The sequence below is a fragment of the Ammospiza nelsoni genome, chromosome 17 (assembly GCF_027579445.1).
Source record: "Ammospiza nelsoni isolate bAmmNel1 chromosome 17, bAmmNel1.pri, whole genome shotgun sequence".
In the NCBI taxonomy this organism is placed as follows: Eukaryota; Metazoa; Chordata; class Aves; order Passeriformes; family Passerellidae; genus Ammospiza; species Ammospiza nelsoni.
The window spans coordinates 8,936,330-8,953,990 of record NC_080649.1 but is presented as its reverse complement, the minus strand read 5'-3'; the positions used below and the strand labels follow the sequence as shown (position 1 = coordinate 8,953,990).

The window sequence follows — 17,661 nt, the reverse complement described above, 5'->3', positions numbered from 1 at the left end:
AAACTTTTTTTCTTAAGGCATTGAAGTGTATCTGAAAAGGAAATGATGCTCCAGCATCAGTTTTCCACTGATGAGTAAACTCAACGTGGGATTTTAAAACTTCATTCTTTTGAGGCTGGACTGAGTATTTAATATTAAACTGAATAATCACCTGGTGGGTTGGAGTATCAGTAGATAGAAAGTCAGTATTTCCATTATTCATCCCATCTAGTGCATTTGATTACCATTTCCATAATTCCCGTTAATGTCACCTGGTCTGTAAACTGAGAGGTTGTATTATTATAAATTCATTTACAGAATCCACGTTATGCAATTAAAGATATTCCTATCCTGTAGGAGGTTTTTATTTGGGTATAAAATGTTTTCATTCTACGGCAAATACATGAAAATGTAAGGCATAAATGTACACAAATTGGCTGCATTTTGGGTAGAAGAGCTGGAAGTACATTGTATTTGAGTAGTCCTCAGATTACATCTCAACTTTTTCATTTCATCTCCATTCTACATTTTATAGTCCCATTTTTGCTACTATTAAATACAGCTAAATCTAGATGAAAGAAGACAAAAAGATAATGTGGCTTTGTTGGAAATAAACACTATTTGCTGATTCACTGATGTAATAAACTTTTTTAAATTACCATTTTGAATATTTCCTTTTGTGAAAATGTGATATGCTGCTTTGAAGATGATACAAAAACAAAGGAGCTGTGCAACAACAGTTGAAAGGAAGGAGGGGAAAAAAGAGGAAATAAAAGTTGAATTGAAGATACAGCACCCCTAGGAGCACTGCCAGGGTAACTGTGCTTGCATGGGGTACTGGCAGGGTATTCCCATGGTGTAGCTTTAATTCATACCAGCAAAACTCTGAGTGTGTTTCTGCAGAAAGGAGAGTTTGGGGGTTTTCCCCTCAGTATAATGGCATCTGCAGTGTGGTACTGATGAGGATCACACTTTTCTCTCTGTCTGTTGGCCATAGTTTGCAGTGTAGATATGGCTTGAGTGCTTAGCCATGATGTAACTTATAAAAACATAAGTAGTTATTCTGTAAGTTAAGAACTTGTATGTTCTTGAACCAAAAACCTTGATATATGTAACAAATACTAAATACAAAAAAAAAAAAAAATCGGAATGTGCAGCAGTACTAATTATTTGGCAACAGGAAAATAATTCCTTGCTTTTGCAGGCTCCAGGAAGTAAAGCACAGTAGCTGGAGGAATGGGTGCAGTGATCAGTTGAGTAACATTGCCATCAACTGTCTGTGTGAAACCATTCCAGCTACCTTGGTCACCTTAGCAGACAATCAGGAACTGATCCACATTCCTGAAACAATTATTCTGGCAGTAAATTGTATTCCTGAACAGCAAGCTATTGATGATGGTGTAATAGTGTAAGAAAAATAGCTGTTTGAAGGAGATTTATCCATGGGGATATTTGCTGGTCACAATTTTTATGCCCCTCTACAGACTTTCTTCAGTGGCATAAAAAGCCCAGTGAAAATTACTCAATGAAGAACCTCTATTTTAGACTTATGACACCAGTCTATATATTAAAAATCATGTTAATGATGAGAAATGTGTTTTTATAAGAGTTTATTACTGACTATTACCTAAGAAGCAGAGATTGTTTCAATGCCCAGGTATTAGATCTGTATTACTCTGGCTGTTTGGTTCGTACTGCAGACTGTTGGAATGATGCTGTTAAAGCAGATGACCTGTTTTGCTCCAGACAAGACTGTTTTCTTCCTGAACTGCTACTTAAAGGCTCTTACTTGTTCTGCTCCTTTTGTATATTCTATAGAGGATTTGGTACAAAAAATATACCAACAAAACTGGAGTTACTACTGAAGATTTTATATTGTGAAGATGTTTATTTCCTTGTGTTTATTTTATCACACTATAAATCTGACAAGATACTACTTTTCCTCTGAAGAAATACTAGAAAGGATTCTAGTCCTAATATAAAATAGAAATTTATGCTAACAAACCCAAAATCTGTTGTCTGTGTATATATAACTTGATCATCCACATGCTTTCAATTGGCTTTCCTTCCAATGTAAATTTTTCTACATCTCCTGTCAGTTCCATACACCTAAAAAAGTCCACCTGTTTCTCAATAAGAGTAATAAGAGACACAACAGATTAACTGCTGGGTGACAAAAGGTACTTGAGGCAGCGTTCCTGTTATCTGTTAAGCCCCTGCAAGGGATATGAGGCAAAGATTATAACGAGAAAGATTTGCAGCCTTGTCCAGTGCCAGGGACTGTCCTTTGGAACAGCCCCTTGGTGGCTGTGGATGCACCAGAGCCTCGTGTGTGAGTCAGGTACAGCTGAGGTGACTCCAGCATTGCAAAGGAGCATGGGGGAAAGAAAACAGAGCTTCAACTCTGCTCTAGTGGGGAGATTCTGAGCTCTCCTGTAAGGCACTTCTTAGTCCTGTCTGAATCTCTGCATACTCTCTGTGCTGGTTTTCTTGCAAGAACTACACTCACAGAGATCTGGGATGTTGGCATTGCCATCAAACGGTCTGGAGGAACACAAAGCTGGGAACTGAAACTTGAATAACCTTAAACCCAAAAGACCTCTTTACAGCAGAAACAGTTGCACCTTTTGCTGTGTGAAAGTTAGGCATATAAAAAGCATCTTAAATAAGTAATGAGGTAGAATGTCTTGAATTTATTTTCCATCTTAGCATTTAAATAAACTATACAAATTTTTTTAAAGAAAAAACATACTTTCATGATCCAAAAAGTTAAATTGAGAGCTACAGCAGTAGCACCAATAAAAGTAACAAACCTGATTTCCTTGTAGGAGTAACTGTAAATTTATGACATTGCTAAATTAAAAGTCTGCTCTTTTATAGTTTATATTCATTGCATGCTGTATTAAGCCAAAATATTTCTTATTCATAGATTAACTTAACTTTTCCAAGACAGCTCTATTAGCTATGCCAAGTACCTTTCAAGAGAAAATTATTAGACTAAGTCAGTTAAACCACATTTGGTAAAATTTAGTCATGTCAGACCAAAACTTTTTCAGAAAAATGTCCTTGGATGAGACTGATATGTGAAAAAATCAAATTTGAGTCACTAATAATAGTCCTTGCAGTTTTATCCTATTAATGCTATACTGACCCAGTAAAGTCAGTCTTCAAACATGCTGTTCAATCACATCTTACAGGACTAGCCTGGCTCATTCATTTTCAGAGAGATGTTCCAGTCATCTGACTTTTTCTATTTTGTTTTAACATGTCACGTTAATGTCGACATTTTATTAAAATACAGCTGCCCTAAAATGTGCAAAGATAGAAGCAAGGCTACTAGACAGAATATACAGCACTGCAGCCAGTATCACATGCAGAAATTCCAGCAGTACTGAAAAGGTTTTAATGAGTCTGCCCTCCTTGGCTACCCTGTGTGTTCCTATTTTCTCTAATCAGTACTTCATATGACATGGCAACAAAGGACATATTCTTAGCCAGCTTCTTTTTTGTTTTGATTTGGTTTTGGTTTTGTTTAAATAACACAATAGGAAAGGAAAACTTCCATTTTTCAGGATGCTTTTACCACTCTTTAAAATCAGTGTATGTCTGTATAGTTCCTTCCTGTCTGGATAAGTCTTGATACCATCAACTATTCTACTATTGCTCCAAGGGCACTAACAGCAGAAAGAAAATATAAATCACTACATAAAGCAGCTTGCCAAGAAACAAGGGTATTTTAATTTCTCTTTGCACTGGCCACACTGATGGAGCAACAAATTTTGTTGGAAGACATCTGATGAGAAGGAATAAAACCATACATAGAAAGACAAAGAGCAGGAAAAAAATCCAGAGAAGAGTGAATGACTAAGACTCCTAATTTCATACATATTTAAGCCTTGGTTATGCATAGCTGTGTAATCCAGAGAGCAGTTTACCTGTGTGATGGATGCAGACAACCTAAAGCTGCCAGGGCACACACAGCACTGTGAGAATGAGACCAAAATAATTCCAGGTTAAATTTTATTTCAGAACAATGTACTTATCCAGCATGGAAATCAATGGAATAAGCATTCTGCAATTAAGCTATTTCCATGTAGTCAGTCAATGCATTCCTAAACTGGAGATGCAGCAGTTCTGCCTTTATTAGTCACACACTAGAAAGAAGTGGTTTGATGTGATAATCGGTGGTTTGCTGGAAATAGCCATGCTCAAGACAGAGGATGAGGAAAATGAGCAGCAGAATACAGTCCCTGGACTCCATGAGACAGACCCTGATTTATTCAGAGAACCAGTGGGCAGGATCCCATGGGAGGCAGCTCTGAAGGCAAAGGAGCTCAGGAAATCTGGCAGCAGGTGTTTAAGGACAACCTCCTCCAATCATACAAACAGTTCCTCCTGAATACTCAGTAAAACAAGTAGATCTATCAGGAGACTGGCCTGGCTAAACAGGGAACTTATGACAGCACTCCAGTGCAAAAGGACAGAAATATGGGAAGTAAAATCAGGGATAGTCTTCAAAGAAGGAATCTGGAGAACACGCTCAATTTTTCATAAACATGATGGTGTGCTGGGGGACCAACTAGATGGGTAACCACTGTTCAGATAACAGGACTTGAGGGCAGAGATTATGGCTTGTACTCCACCTGAAGGCCAGTAACAAATGGAGCGCTGCTGATATTTATCCAGGACTATGCTCTGTTTAGTATCTCCAACAATGACCTGAAGTACGGTCATATCAAGTTTGCAGGGGGCATCAAACTTGGGACCAACCATTACCCTCATGAACAGAGAGACCTAGATAGGCTGGAAAGACTCGGCAACACAAACCCGTCAATGCTCAAAAAAGCCAAATGCAAATCTGCACTTGGGAAGGAGCAGCGGCAACACAGGTTGGGAAATGACTGGCCGGGGAAGCTCTGGAAAGCGCCAGGAGCACAGCAGGCTAAACATAAGCCACCCCTGGAATCAATGGGGCCAGCAGCACCCGGGGCTGGACTACGAGAGCACCATCCATAAAACAAGGCGAGCCCGACTAAACGTTTTTCACCGTGAAGACACGGTGGCTACAACTGCGAGCAATCCGGCATGACCTCCCTCTGGCCGTGGTGCCGAAGCGAGATAAACTGACGGCCTCCGGCACTCTGCTCCGGTTAGCCGGTGACCCTGCCGGGCAAAGCTGCCTGCAAGCTCAGGACGGGCCCGCCGCACCCCGGCTCCGCAGCCGCTGCCGTGCGCAGGGCAGGAAAGCACGGAGCGCACGGTGAGCCCGAGCCCCGCTCGCCCCGCCCCGGCCCCGCAGCCGCTGCCGTGCGCAGGGCAGGAAAGCACGGAGCGCACGCTGAGCCCCAAGCATAGCGAGCCCTGCCCCGGCCCCGCAGCCGCTGCCGTGCGCAGGGCAGGAAAGCACGGAGCGCACGCTGAGCCCCAAGCATAGCGAGCCCTGCCCCGGAAGCAGAGCGTTCGGGTGCCCCGGCCCGGAAAGCGGCGCGCACGCAGGCGCGGAGGCCGCACGTGGCGGGAGCGCTGTCCCGGTGTCCCGGTGTCCCGGTGCCCGGAGCGGTAGCGCCATGGCGAGCGGGAGGAGCCCGCTGGATCGCGCCCAGGTATGTGGGACCGGCGCGCCCATGGGCTGCGGGGAGCAGGGCCGGCGGGAGCGCGGCCGGGCCGGGCTTGACCCGCGGCTGGCGCCGCTGTGGTGCCGTTGCAGGTGAAGAAGGCGGTGGAGGCTCTCTTGGCTTTCTCCAGAAGCAAGGCAAAGGGAGACGCGCTGCTCCTCAACGAGGGCGAGAGCGTTCATCTCCTGGTGACGGTGTGGAAGGTCCCGCAGGCGGCAAAGCTCATCAGAATGTAAGACACTGATATCCGGCCGCATGTTTACAGGGCTTGGAAAAGAACACTGCAGATTGTGAGCTCAAGGGGTTTGACTGCCACGGCCTTGTCCTGGGAGCTTCTATGCCGTGGCTAAGAACTGCCGGGTCAGAAGCTGCTTTACCCCTACTTTTGCTATAAGTACTACTTTTGCTGGGCTGTGCCAGCTTATTGCATGCAGGATGCTGGTTCTGTGGGTTGCCGGTTACAGGGTATGTGCCTTTCAGTCCTTAAGCTTTAGAAAATATCTAGATATTACCTATTTCTATATCTAGAAAATATCTAGAATCACCTTCCTTGTCTTGACTCACCACTACCAAATCATTAGTAATACTCCTTTGTTTTAATAACCAAACCTGAATATGAATTAGAAGTCTCTTTTTAGGCTGTAGCTGCACTACATTGAGAAAGTTTACATCTGTTTATCAGGGCCACGGTGTTATAACTTTTTTTTTCTAATGCATGGATGCAGCCATGGCATGAAGGGAGGAGCATGGAGGGTCCTCCTCCTCCTCGGACCCGTGTGGTAAGGGCTGCTGGCAGGATAGAGGATTCCACTTTGGGTCTGACTGGAGCCGTGGTGTTTGATGGTTTCACCTTTAGAGTTCTGTATGCTTATCAACTGTAGGTTCCACTGAGAATATTTAATAGTTAACAAAGTGTACATACAGGCAGGTTGTTAAAGGGGACTCATCTTCAGTGTAGCCCTAGTTCTGGGGAAAACTTCTCTTATTAGACATTTTTTATATATCTCATATTCTCATTGTAGACCACTGCCCCATGGCATTCGACCAGAAACAGCTGATGTTTGCCTGTTCACAAAGGATGAACCAAACTTATCAGCAGAACAGACTGAAAATCTGTACAAGAAACTTTTACTCCGGAATGGGATCAGAAGTATTAGCCGGGTAAGGGTGGTCCTTGTTGGTATAATACAGTACTGTCATTTATTTTCTGTTGTATCACCATAAAGAATACAAGTAGTTGTTCTTTTCTGCTGTTTAATATTCTAATTCTCATTCACATACACTAGTAAGATTTTTCTGACTACACAAACTGTGATGTTTCTACAATGCAAAATTTACTCAGAATAATTTCTTCAGTTTGAAACAGGATTTTTAGTAATCAGATACAATTTCTAGATAAATGTTCAATATTTAGTTTGAGTAACCAACTGGGAGAATTCACGTTTGATTATTTATGCCACCAGCAATAAAACTGTATAACAACATGTTATATTTAACCTTGATTTGGATGTTATTGATGTATGCAAGTTCTGTTTTGTGATGTGCAGTTATTATGCAAGAGATCCATATTCTTTAAACAATAGGAAATGGATACTTTGTAATGGTCTTCAGCATTCTGAAAGAATGCACTGTGGTGGACTGTCAGTTATGCAGCTTTAATCTGTGCAGTTCTGAGAAGCATTTCAGGTTGCATTTTCAGCAGCAGGGGCTAAACTGGTGCTTGTGTTGCAGATCATCTCCTACAAAACCCTCAAAAAGGAATATAAAATGTTTGAAGCCAAGCGGCGCCTCCTGAACAGTTTTGATCTCTTTCTGTCTGATGACCGAATTAGAAGGCTTTTGCCCTCACATCTGGGAAAACACTTCTATGAAAAGAAAAAGTAGGTCTTTAAACTTTGGAAATCCATTCTTACATTATCTTTTTTAAGATCAGATTCTTCGTAGTAATGGAGGAATTGGTTTTCTTTTGGGTTTTCTAATTGTTTCCTTTTTTTACCCCTCTCCCTTTCTGTTTTAGGGCACCTTTATCTGTAAACCTGAAAGCCAAAGATCTTGCCAAGGAACTGGAAAAACATATCCAAGGGACTACACTCCCAGTTAACAACAAAGGGTGCTGTTAGTAAGTACAAATAGATTCATACATCACTTGAAGGATGGTTCTGTCATAACTGTAGGAATTTTAAGTGAGTTATTTTTATTCCTTTAGTATGTGAAAAAAAGATATTAAGGGTTACCATTCCAAATGGAGGGCATTTTGAACTTTTACCTGTATAGCTAAATTAGTAGTTCTACTTAAGTTTTACTGTGAAGTTGAGGGGTTTTGTTTCTTTTTCCTTTTACCTAAGGAATTTCTAGGCACCTGTCACTGTGAAAGTGTATGTACAATCTTAGTTTTAATGTAATTTAATATTATTTTCCTATTTCCAAAATATTCTAGTCTAGTAAGATTTTTTTTTCATGTATTGTGTATCTGAAAGGATCCAAATTGATAGTAATGCTTTGTAATGTAAGGTAGAAGTTGCATACCTAAATATTGGAAAGATGAATACAGGTGAATCCCTTCTAAGTGTTATCACAAAAGATTTCTGCAATAGCCATCCCTCCTTTATGATAATTGCAGATAAGTGGGCTTTTTGCATTTCTGGGTATGCCTAAACAAAACAAGTGACTTGAAATAAGTTTATTTGCCCATATATAATTATTATTAACTTCTTTTTCCAGTACAATGCGCATAGGTCACACTGGGATGAAAGTGGATGAGATACTTGAGAATATCATTGCAGCAGCAAAAGTGATTGGTGACAAGTTACCAAAGGTACTGCTGATTGACTGCATTACAGATAAATAGATTCATTCTTCAGCCTTATTTTCACATAATATACTGGTTTTGTTTTTGCAGAAATGGAAAAATGTAAAAATTCTTCACCTCAAAACACTTAAATCAGTTGCACTCCCAATATTCACTGCGGATATCTCCAGTCTGGATGAGCTTGACAAACAGCCATCCCTCAAGAAAAATGAAGTAAAGGTAACCAAAATTTCTTCAAACTTTGCATAAATTAAATCTGTACATTTAGGTGTAGTTCTTTGCTTTCCTTCTACTCATTGTTATTTTGGGTTTAAATGCATTAGAACTGGTCCCAGGTCTTTATGGCTAAAACTGGTCAGACACTCCTACCTCAGTGCTTCAAATACTCAGCAATGATACTGAAATTATGGCAGATTTTACTTTATGAAATTAAAGTAAACTGTAAATAAATCATTTCTAGACCTGAATTCAAAGAACCGGAGTTTCATTCTTAGAGCTTTGCTTCTATTGTTTATCCATATTTACCTTCTGAAAATACACTCATTAATGTATATGTGGATTCAGATTATGCATCTGTTTTTTGTTCGTTAATCAGTGGCATCTGAATAATTCTCAATCTCATATATTTGTGTATATAGGGGGACCTCAGACTTGTTAAAAAATAATAATGGGCTATTCCTTTGTACTAACTTCTGTTTATATTCATTTGTCTGAAATTAAATTGGGACCGTGAATATTCAACTTAGAGACTGTAAGCTTGACATTACTGTAGTTGTGAGCTACTTATAATAAACTTCTGCATGTAATGCATTTTTTCATATTTTACATATGGCTAAATGAGTCCAGGTCTATTGAATAAAAATCTTTAATCTTGGTACACTATCTAATTTTTAACCACATTAAAACAGTTATTATACATTTAGAAATGGCATGGGGATTTGTGTGAGATGTACTTCTGATTAATTCTAGAAGGTAAAACCCAAGAAAGTGAAGAAGACAGCTAAAAAACTGAAATCAAGTCAAGTCACTGTGACAAAAGAAAGTAAAGCTGCTGCTGGTACCCAGGAGCCTGTGGTAAAAGAAAAGATAGAAGTGGTCCAAGAACCAGGTGATTGTGATGACGAAGAAATTCCACAACTGGTGCCTATACAAACAACGAGCTCAGCTGACCTGAAGGTAATTGTTGAATAATATTAAGGAACTTGCATTTCAGTTAAAGCTAAAGATTTTGAACTGTTTCATTTTTTCATTGTTTCTTAGGGAACAGTATGTGGTAGCATACTTCAAGACTAGAGCACAGTTCAGTTGAAAGTATTGTCATTTGTAATGGTTTTCACTGATCCTTCTTCCTTAAAAACAGGAAATATGTTTCTTGGGTGGAATGGTAATTTTTTTGTTTGTGTTAAATACAGAAAATGGGACCAAATTCAGGAAAAGGTGACAATTTGGGCAAGAAAACCAAAACACCCCTTGGTAAGAGAAAGAAAACATCTCTAGTGGTGGATACTCCAAAATCAAAACCTGAAGTTACAGAAGAGAGTGCAAACTTGGAGACACCATCAAAAGAGAAAAAAGCCAAGCAGGTCAGTAAGCCAAAGGAAGCAATAAAAGAAAAAGACATGAAAAAGGCTCCAAAAAAACCTGAAGCAAAGTCTTTTGCAACACCCAAAGCTGGCAAGTCACTACAGTCAGCCAGGAAATCTTCAAAAGCACAGAAGCAGACACCCAGAAAGGTGCGCGTGCCACAGTCAGCATGAACATTGTCTGTTTAACATATTTTGTATCATCTTTTTCAGTAAACACAGTTATTGATGAAGTAAAATACCTTCTTAGGAAATCTGATCCCAAGAGCTTTTTTGCACCAAGGTCTGTAATGATTCATTGGTTTCCTTCTAATTTCCAAGCTGGTACAAATAAACTCCCTGTTTTAATGGTCCCATCACATTATTTGTCACTGGCCCAAACCAAAAACACTCAAATTTTTCAGGTGTCAAAGGGAAGAGAGAGGTTTTGCTTTAACCGTATACATATATTTTACAACATCAAGCAAAATCTTACCTTCAGTTTTGGGCTTTATTTCTGCTACCAGAACAGTTGAGAGTATTCTTGTATGATGGTCACAGAACTGTTGTTCTTCCATCTGAAAGCCAAAGGCTGTGTGAATTCCAGTTGTGCCAGCCAAGTGAACTTGTCCTGTTATGGCATGAAAAATACATACTTCAGGACTGAAAGGTGATGTATTTGAAATTTTACACAACTGCTTTGTTGTTCTCTGTATGATAACTTGTCTGTCCTTTGCAGAGTGAGAATATGAGGCAGATTTGTGTTGGAAAATCCTAGTGGTAAAAACTCCAAATAGGAATAAGAGACAAGATTAATCAACAGGAAGTAACCAGCCTACTTTTTCTTTCAAAAAACTACCACATCTCCTTTTTATCCTCATATCAAGATATTGGCTAGGAAGAAAGTGGGTGCTAAATAAGAATATGAAAATATTCTGCTTGATCTGTGGTGTCAACTTTTTTCGACCTTTTTGTAACTTTTCAACTATTTTGTGAACCAAAAGCTGTGATAGTAATCCCAGTAAACCAATAGCACTCACTGGCACTGGAAGAGTAGCAGCAGTATCATTTAATGCACACTATTTCCACTAAAATGTGGGAAGTACCCATTCTCTTAGGCCTGGTCATAGTTCCTGTTGGCTTCTAGTTGCTGGAACAGTGACTTATGCATCATTAAATAAGGTGTTAGATATAAAGCCCTTGTGAGAGCAGGCACAGGAGATACTACATCTAAATACAGTTCTTGTGCTTGAGGACTTGGGAGTGTAAAAAGATATGTATCAGGTCATTAATACAAAGACAAACTGAAATATGTGTCTTGCCTTTAAAATATGTGTTTTACTTACTGAATTTTACATCCTGCCTTGACAACTTGCTTCCTGTTTGTCAACCTGAACTTGTATTCCAGCTGCTCTTTTTAAGTCTCCTCAAGCACAGTTTAAGGAGTCTATGTGCATTTGCAGATGCACATTGTAACTGTCCTGCAAATCTCTGCTGTCTGCGACCAGTTTGCTCCCTTGTGAGTGCGGAGATCAACGAACTGGCTGTTCATCCGCGGACCCCTTTTCTGACGTGCCTCCCTTCTGCGGTACCTGAGGGGGCACTGCCTCAGGCGGGCCCAGCCGTGTCCGGCTCACCTGGGAACGGTAGCGAGCACTACTCGCCTCACCTCCCAAATGCCATCGGTCGCTGCGGCTCAGCCTTCGAGCCGCACCGCGGCGGGCTGGGGGCTCGGGGGCCGCTGAGGGCGGTGTGTGCCCGCCTTCCCCCCCTCTGCGGGCAGCTGCGGGGGCGGAGGCGCGGCCCGGCCGAGCCCTCAGGTGTGTGGGGGCGGCCCCTCAGCGCCGGGGGCGTGGCTACACCTGCCCGGGTGGGAGGGCGCGGCCCGGCCCTGCCCTCAGGTGCGCGCGGCCCGAGGCGGCGGTGGCGCCGCTCCCGATGGCGGCCCCGGGCGGGCTGGGCCGCTGCGTGGCCGCCTTCTGGCTGGCGCTGGCCTTCGACGCGGTGGGGCTGGCGGTGCTGCTGGCGGGCGTGTTCGCCGACGTGTTCTTCTCCGACCTGCTCATCTACGCGGGCGGCATCGGCATCTTCCTCAGCCTGGTCTGGTGGGTGTTCTGGTACGCGGGCAACCTGGAGGTGCCGCTCGAGGAGCTGCGGGACGACGTGGGGCTGCCGGCGCCCAAGGGCCGCGGGGACACGCTGCTGCGGCGGCTCGTGAACGGCGTCAGCCTCCGCCTCACGGCCGCGCTCGCCCCCGCCCGCCCCGCCGAGCTGGAGCTGCAGCGCGCCCGGGGCCGCCACGCCGAGCCCGGCAGGTGAGAGAGAGCGGGACGGGACAGCGAGGGGAGAGCGGCTGCGAGCGCTGGTTTCGGCCAGAGCTCGGGAGGGCTGTCCTGCCCCAGATTCGGTGTAACACCTGCTAGGTTAAACCACCTGCACGCAGCTGAGTTCTTAAAATGAAAGTAGTGTGGAATCTTTCTCAGCTCGGGTGGTAAAAAAACGAGTGGGAAAGATTGCACAAGTGGGATTAGGCAGGGAAGACACTTCCTGTCGCCGTCTAAGAACGGAACGGGCGAGCGGGAGCGGAGCGCGGGCAGGGTGGTGGGGCTGCGTGCGGAGCTGCTGCCAGGGAGCAGCGCAGGAACCGTGGGGCTCTGAACTGTTCTCACAGCAGCCAAACGCTGCCAGAAATGGCCATTAACCACCGCCCCACACGAGCTAAGCCCCCTCGTTAGCACCATGAAATGTTGCTTTACTGGAGAACAAGAAAGGTGAAATGCTGACTTGGATTTAACTTGGGGACAGAGCTGTAGGTAAGAGGTTGAAACTCACAAATGCAATCATCAGTTAAACTGTTTGTCTTGAACCTCAGTCATCTAGAAAAGATGTGATAATACCTGATGTGTAAAGGAAGTGTCTTGATCCTATTTCAAAGCATGGTTGAAGAACATGAAGCTTTTCAATACACCCTAGTATATTCATTTAGGAAGAAGGCATGCTTAATGCCTTAAAAATGTGTGTGGGGAAAAAAGTCAAGCCTTCACTTCCCTATGTAAAATCCTCTGTTGAAGGAACTGTAAACAGTTTTGTACTGTTTGAACTGTCCAAGGGTTCTAAACATCTTGCTGTTCTGATTCACTATGTACAAGATCAACTTTTCCTGCTCCTCTTTGAAACGAAATTCTGAAGACAGAGTTGATTTACAGAAAAGTTAATGTGAAAATCGTCTTCTTTCATGAAAGCTATGAAATTTTTTATTGAGAGAAAGTTTTAACAGTAGGAGATTGAGTATAGATAATTATTCCTTAATAGAAAACTTGTCGGAGGCAGGAAATAATAGCAGCAACACAACTTTCAAAGATTGTTACTGCTCTTTAGTTAATTATTAACTGCACCTGCAATTTAGAAAACAGGCAGTTGAAAATGAGCCATTCTATATTCAGATCTCTTTTTTTTTTTTTTTTTTCTGAAATGGGTCTAAAATTGGCAGGTCCCTATTTGCAGGGAAAGATTTGCATTTATAAATGACTGTTCAGAACCATTCCATGGCAATTGCAGGTATTGAGCTCAGTGGATAATCTGCTATCTCTGTAGATGCAATGTGTGTACATGGATATGTTTTCTGTTTTAATGAACTCCTAGTAGTGAAACTTATCCATTATTTTGAAATATTTCAAGTCTTATTCCTGATTGTCATTAGATTTATATGTCCTATAGGGATGTATAAATAAATAAATAAATAGTGATTTAATACAAAATATCCCAGCAGCTTCTGTTGCTCCAGTAAACAAACTTCAGTAATGGTAATTCAGAAGGAACCAAAACAGGAGGTGTACAGGAGTTATGTTATGTATTGGAATATAAACTCTTTGATTTTACTTGCAAGGTGAAACAAAGGATAATAAATGGTTTCACCTTGAAAGATAATTTAGAGTTCCCTTTTGAAGTAAGTTCACCTAAAGTATCTTAGAACTTCTCGTAAACAACTGTCTGAATCAGATCATTCCTTGCTGATAGACCAAATCCTCTCCCCATCAGGAGATATTTATGAACTTAACCAAACGGGTTAAACATGTTTGGGCAGATATTGTCTGCACGAGCAGGAAAAAAACCACCACCACACACACACACACTCAGAAAGGAAAAAACAACCAAAAAACCCAAACAAACAAACCCCCAAAACACCACACTCACAAAAAATTCCTCCCCTCAAAAAACGGCAAAAAAACCAAAAAAAAAACAAAAAAAAAAAAAAAAACAAAACCAAACAAACAAAACCAACCAAACACTACATGTTGTTCTGATTTCCTGTCTTAAAAATTATATTCTAGAGAAAGGAGAGAATTCTCATGATATGCAATGCTTTTATTGAAGGAATAACAAGTAGATTAGGATCCTCAAGCCTGAAAAGAGATGCAGAATACAAAGTGTTCCAGGGGTCTATGCAGTCACTATGGGGCAGGTATGAAGTGCTTCCCTCCCAAGGCAAGGCAGGAACAAACTGTCCTGTGCTATGTGACTGAAATGTGGGATTACTTGATGTGGGACAGTGGGAGAGATAAAAATGTACTGATTCAAAAATCCAGAGGACAAAGCAGAAGATATATGATAATATAAAGAGAATATGTTTGGCTCAGGAAGACCTGAGGTAGCTGATATCCTGAGGAAATATTGTGTATTTGTATGCCATATTCTTCAATGAGGCATCACACTTGGCCACTATTGGAGATGGGCTGGTGACTTGATGGATCTTTTCTTTGGGTCCCAATTGTCTGTTAAACATGAGGAAAAGTACTTTTAAGATTGACCTTAAGTAACAGTTTAGAGTTATGTGGCCACTTGTTCTAAGCCTATTTTGGAGTAACCTTTTCTTCATGTGTTACCTTCAGGATCTGTTGAAGACACGACTAATGAAGTTACTGCCCCAAAAAGTGGGGGAAATGCTGCAAATTATGGAAGGAGATTCCCTACCCCAAACAGTAGGATTCTCTCATTGTGGAATAACCTCTGCAAGCATTGTGGACTCTCCATGAAATGGACATGTGGAGCCATATCTGCCAAAAGCACCTGTTTCAGTGTTGGACTGGATATGCTTTGAAATTATGAAAAAAGATCTCACAAAATCACTTTAAGAAGTGAGAGCTAAAAGAGAATTGAACCTGATTCACTGAAAAATCAGTGCAGCTTGTCATATAGTTGGTTTTATTGCTTTAATTATTATTATTATTTTTAATAACCTGAAAGGTTTGGATAAAAAGCTCTTGCACGACAAAAAGCTCTTGCACTGTTTTTTACCAAGGTCTGGAAGTTAAACTTACTGTGAATTTTTATAATGCCAGTGCAATACTTTTGTTTGTAAGGGTGCTTTTAAAATGTGTATATTAAACTGTGGATGCAAAGCTGCAAATGTAGTAGAAGTTGTTTATAGTGTAAATACACAATTTACAGTGTCTCTTGTAAAAAGTTTCATTGTTATTCTGAAATAACCTGGAATCTGAGATTTTATAAGTACACAAATAACACCAGTGGTGTTGGCATACAAGTACATTCTTTGTAGTTACAAATGATGTAATATGATGACTCTTGCAAGAGGCATTTTTAGTCCAGTGATGTTGGAAATTATTTTCCTAACGCTGAAGCATTTGAGAGAGGGAACATGACCAAAAGAAACTCTCTTGATTAACAAGTATTCCAAGGCATTTTAAAACATTAACAAGCAGTACCTAGAAAATGATTTATATTAGTGCTAGTGATACCTAAAATTGTGCTAATGATAAAATTGTGTGGTGAATTTCCTCAGGAATTTTTCTGGTTTTGAACTAACACTAAGAGTTTGGTGCCACAATCAGCAAATACTGATAGGTCTTAAAATTTCAATGCACAATTGTTCTATGCCACACCTCATTGAATACTAGAGGTGGGATTAAGGAAATATTTACTAAGAACACTGTGGCTGTACTTCCTTATGAACTCTTCAAATGTCTTTTAGTATTTTCTTGTAAAATTACTGGAGTAACTTCTTTTTTTTTGCATGTTCTCATTTTAAAATGTCTTCCAAATGCTCTATCTTTTGACAAATTCAGAAGAACACTAAACTTGAAGGTCTGCAGTGTGATTTCTCCTTTACTATCTGCAGTTTTTAGGAGGTGTATGCAATTTGTTCCCTCCTTTTAATGGAACTGCAATGTGACACCACTGCAGTGTTACAATGGCCTGATTAAAAAAACCAAACAAGCTCCTCCCTTAAAACCTGTAGATCAGATTTCAGATCAGATTTTGCTATAATTTTTTTTCATTTCATTTTTCTGAACAGAAAGAAATGCTTTTTCTGATTCCCCATAGTTTCACTTTTAAAGTGAATTATGAAATATGCTATTTAATAAGTGGAATGATTACAAGTAGCTATAAATTAAGCCAAAACTCATATATGTAGTTCACATACTTACTCTGTGAAAATGAAAATTTTCTATTCAAGTGTTGCAATAATAATTACTAGAGTGAATTGAGCAGGCCTTTGCATTCCTTGTATATTACAGTGTAATTAATCCTAAATCTAATATCAGTACTTAATGATTGTTGCATAAGATGGTAGCTAGACTGCAATTTCACTTAAAAGTTATGTGGAATTCCAACTAGTTTACTAGTATGAATAGGATAAGTTTTAAAAATGAAATGTAGGAGCTGATCCATCAGTTAAGGAGTATGTTAAGCACAGAAAAGCACAAAAGCAGTAGAAGGTTGCTGAGATGGTGAGTCCAAGCAAGGAGACAGACTGTACTTGCTGTGGAGCAGCGTTACCTGTTGTAAGTATTGTAACTGTTTTCTTTTTGAAAATGCATCCAGTTACTGTTTCATGCAACCAATTTGCCTTATAAACCAGGAAGGCTAATACTAAACACAAACTGGAATCATCTGCAGTTACACATTAACAAATATTTTAACACTATTTTAGTTTCATGATATCCTTATCAGCTCTGCTCAATGCAGCACAAAGTCCATTCAAAGAACTTCTACATTGTTGACTGGAAGGAAGCTCTTGGACATGTTTAGGACTGCTTGCTGTTACGTGAGCAGAGCTGTACAGCTAAAAGAATTCCTCTAGCCATTGAGGAAAGTGCCATGCATGCTGTTTAAAATCTTAGCCAAAATCACAAAGAACTAAACTAGTTCCAGAAGTGTGGCTACAGGAGTCTTTTCCATCTAGTTAAGTCTTAAAACTAGCTCAAAATGTCATCCTACATTCCACTAAAGGAAAAATGCCAACCCCCAGCTTCCAACTATGTCGATGGATTAAATGCTTGTTAGACTTAAAACATGAACTGCATCTAATGGAAGTTTTCTTGTGGTGTATAGTGTCTGCTTAAATGGGAACATCTTCATCAGGGAAAGATTAAATTATTTGTAACACCTACAAAAATCTGTTTGGTGTGACTTGTAAGAGTTGCTGGGAGCAATGTAATTATTACAGTAGGAGTTTGTGTGGAAAAGAAGCATAAGTGTATACCAAGTAGAGAGGGCTAAGGTCAAATCCTGGCAGGTGTTGCTGTAGCTAGTTTGTGTGAGTAGGTGAAGTAAATTTTACATATTCAGCCAAAGTAAGCTTTGAGCAGAATGGATGTTACTGAAGAAAATACACAGGAAATAAAAGTCTCTGTTCATGCTTACCTGGGTTGCTCAAGCAGTAGAATTTGTGTGT

The 17,661-nt window shown here is 40.7% G+C and overlaps 2 protein-coding genes across 2 annotated transcripts; both read left to right on the top strand.

The window, feature by feature from the left end:
• The first annotated feature begins 5,482 nt into the window (after positions 1-5,482).
• Positions 5,483-10,342, top strand: RSL1D1 (ribosomal L1 domain containing 1). The gene is made up of 9 exons (XM_059484236.1): positions 5,483-5,582; positions 5,687-5,826; positions 6,617-6,755; positions 7,326-7,474; positions 7,612-7,713; positions 8,316-8,409; positions 8,494-8,622; positions 9,373-9,579; positions 9,816-10,342. The coding sequence occupies exons 1-9, from the start codon at positions 5,547-5,549 to the stop codon at positions 10,158-10,160; spliced, it is 1,341 nt and encodes a 446-aa protein (XP_059340219.1). The 5' UTR covers positions 5,483-5,546; the 3' UTR covers positions 10,161-10,342.
• Positions 10,343-11,903: 1,561 nt separating this feature from the next.
• Positions 11,904-17,382, top strand: LOC132080951 (transmembrane protein 238-like). The gene is made up of 2 exons (XM_059484375.1): positions 11,904-12,280; positions 14,855-17,382. The coding sequence occupies exons 1-2, from the start codon at positions 11,904-11,906 to the stop codon at positions 14,862-14,864; spliced, it is 387 nt and encodes a 128-aa protein (XP_059340358.1). The 3' UTR covers positions 14,865-17,382.
• Positions 17,383-17,661: the final 279 nt, after the last annotated feature.

Coding starts and splice junctions, on each gene's coding strand:
- LOC132080951 (XM_059484375.1), top strand. CDS start 11,904: ATGGCGGCCCCGGGCGGGCTGGGCCGCTGCGTGGCCGCCTTCTGGCTG.
- RSL1D1 (XM_059484236.1), top strand. CDS start 5,547: ATGGCGAGCGGGAGGAGCCCGCTGGATCGCGCCCAG. Junction 7,475..7,611: donor CACTTCTATGAAAAGAAAAA/GTAGGTCTTTAA, acceptor TTTCTGTTTTAG/GGCACCTTTATCTGTAAACC. Junction 7,714..8,315: donor AACAACAAAGGGTGCTGTTA/GTAAGTACAAAT, acceptor TTCTTTTTCCAG/TACAATGCGCATAGGTCACA.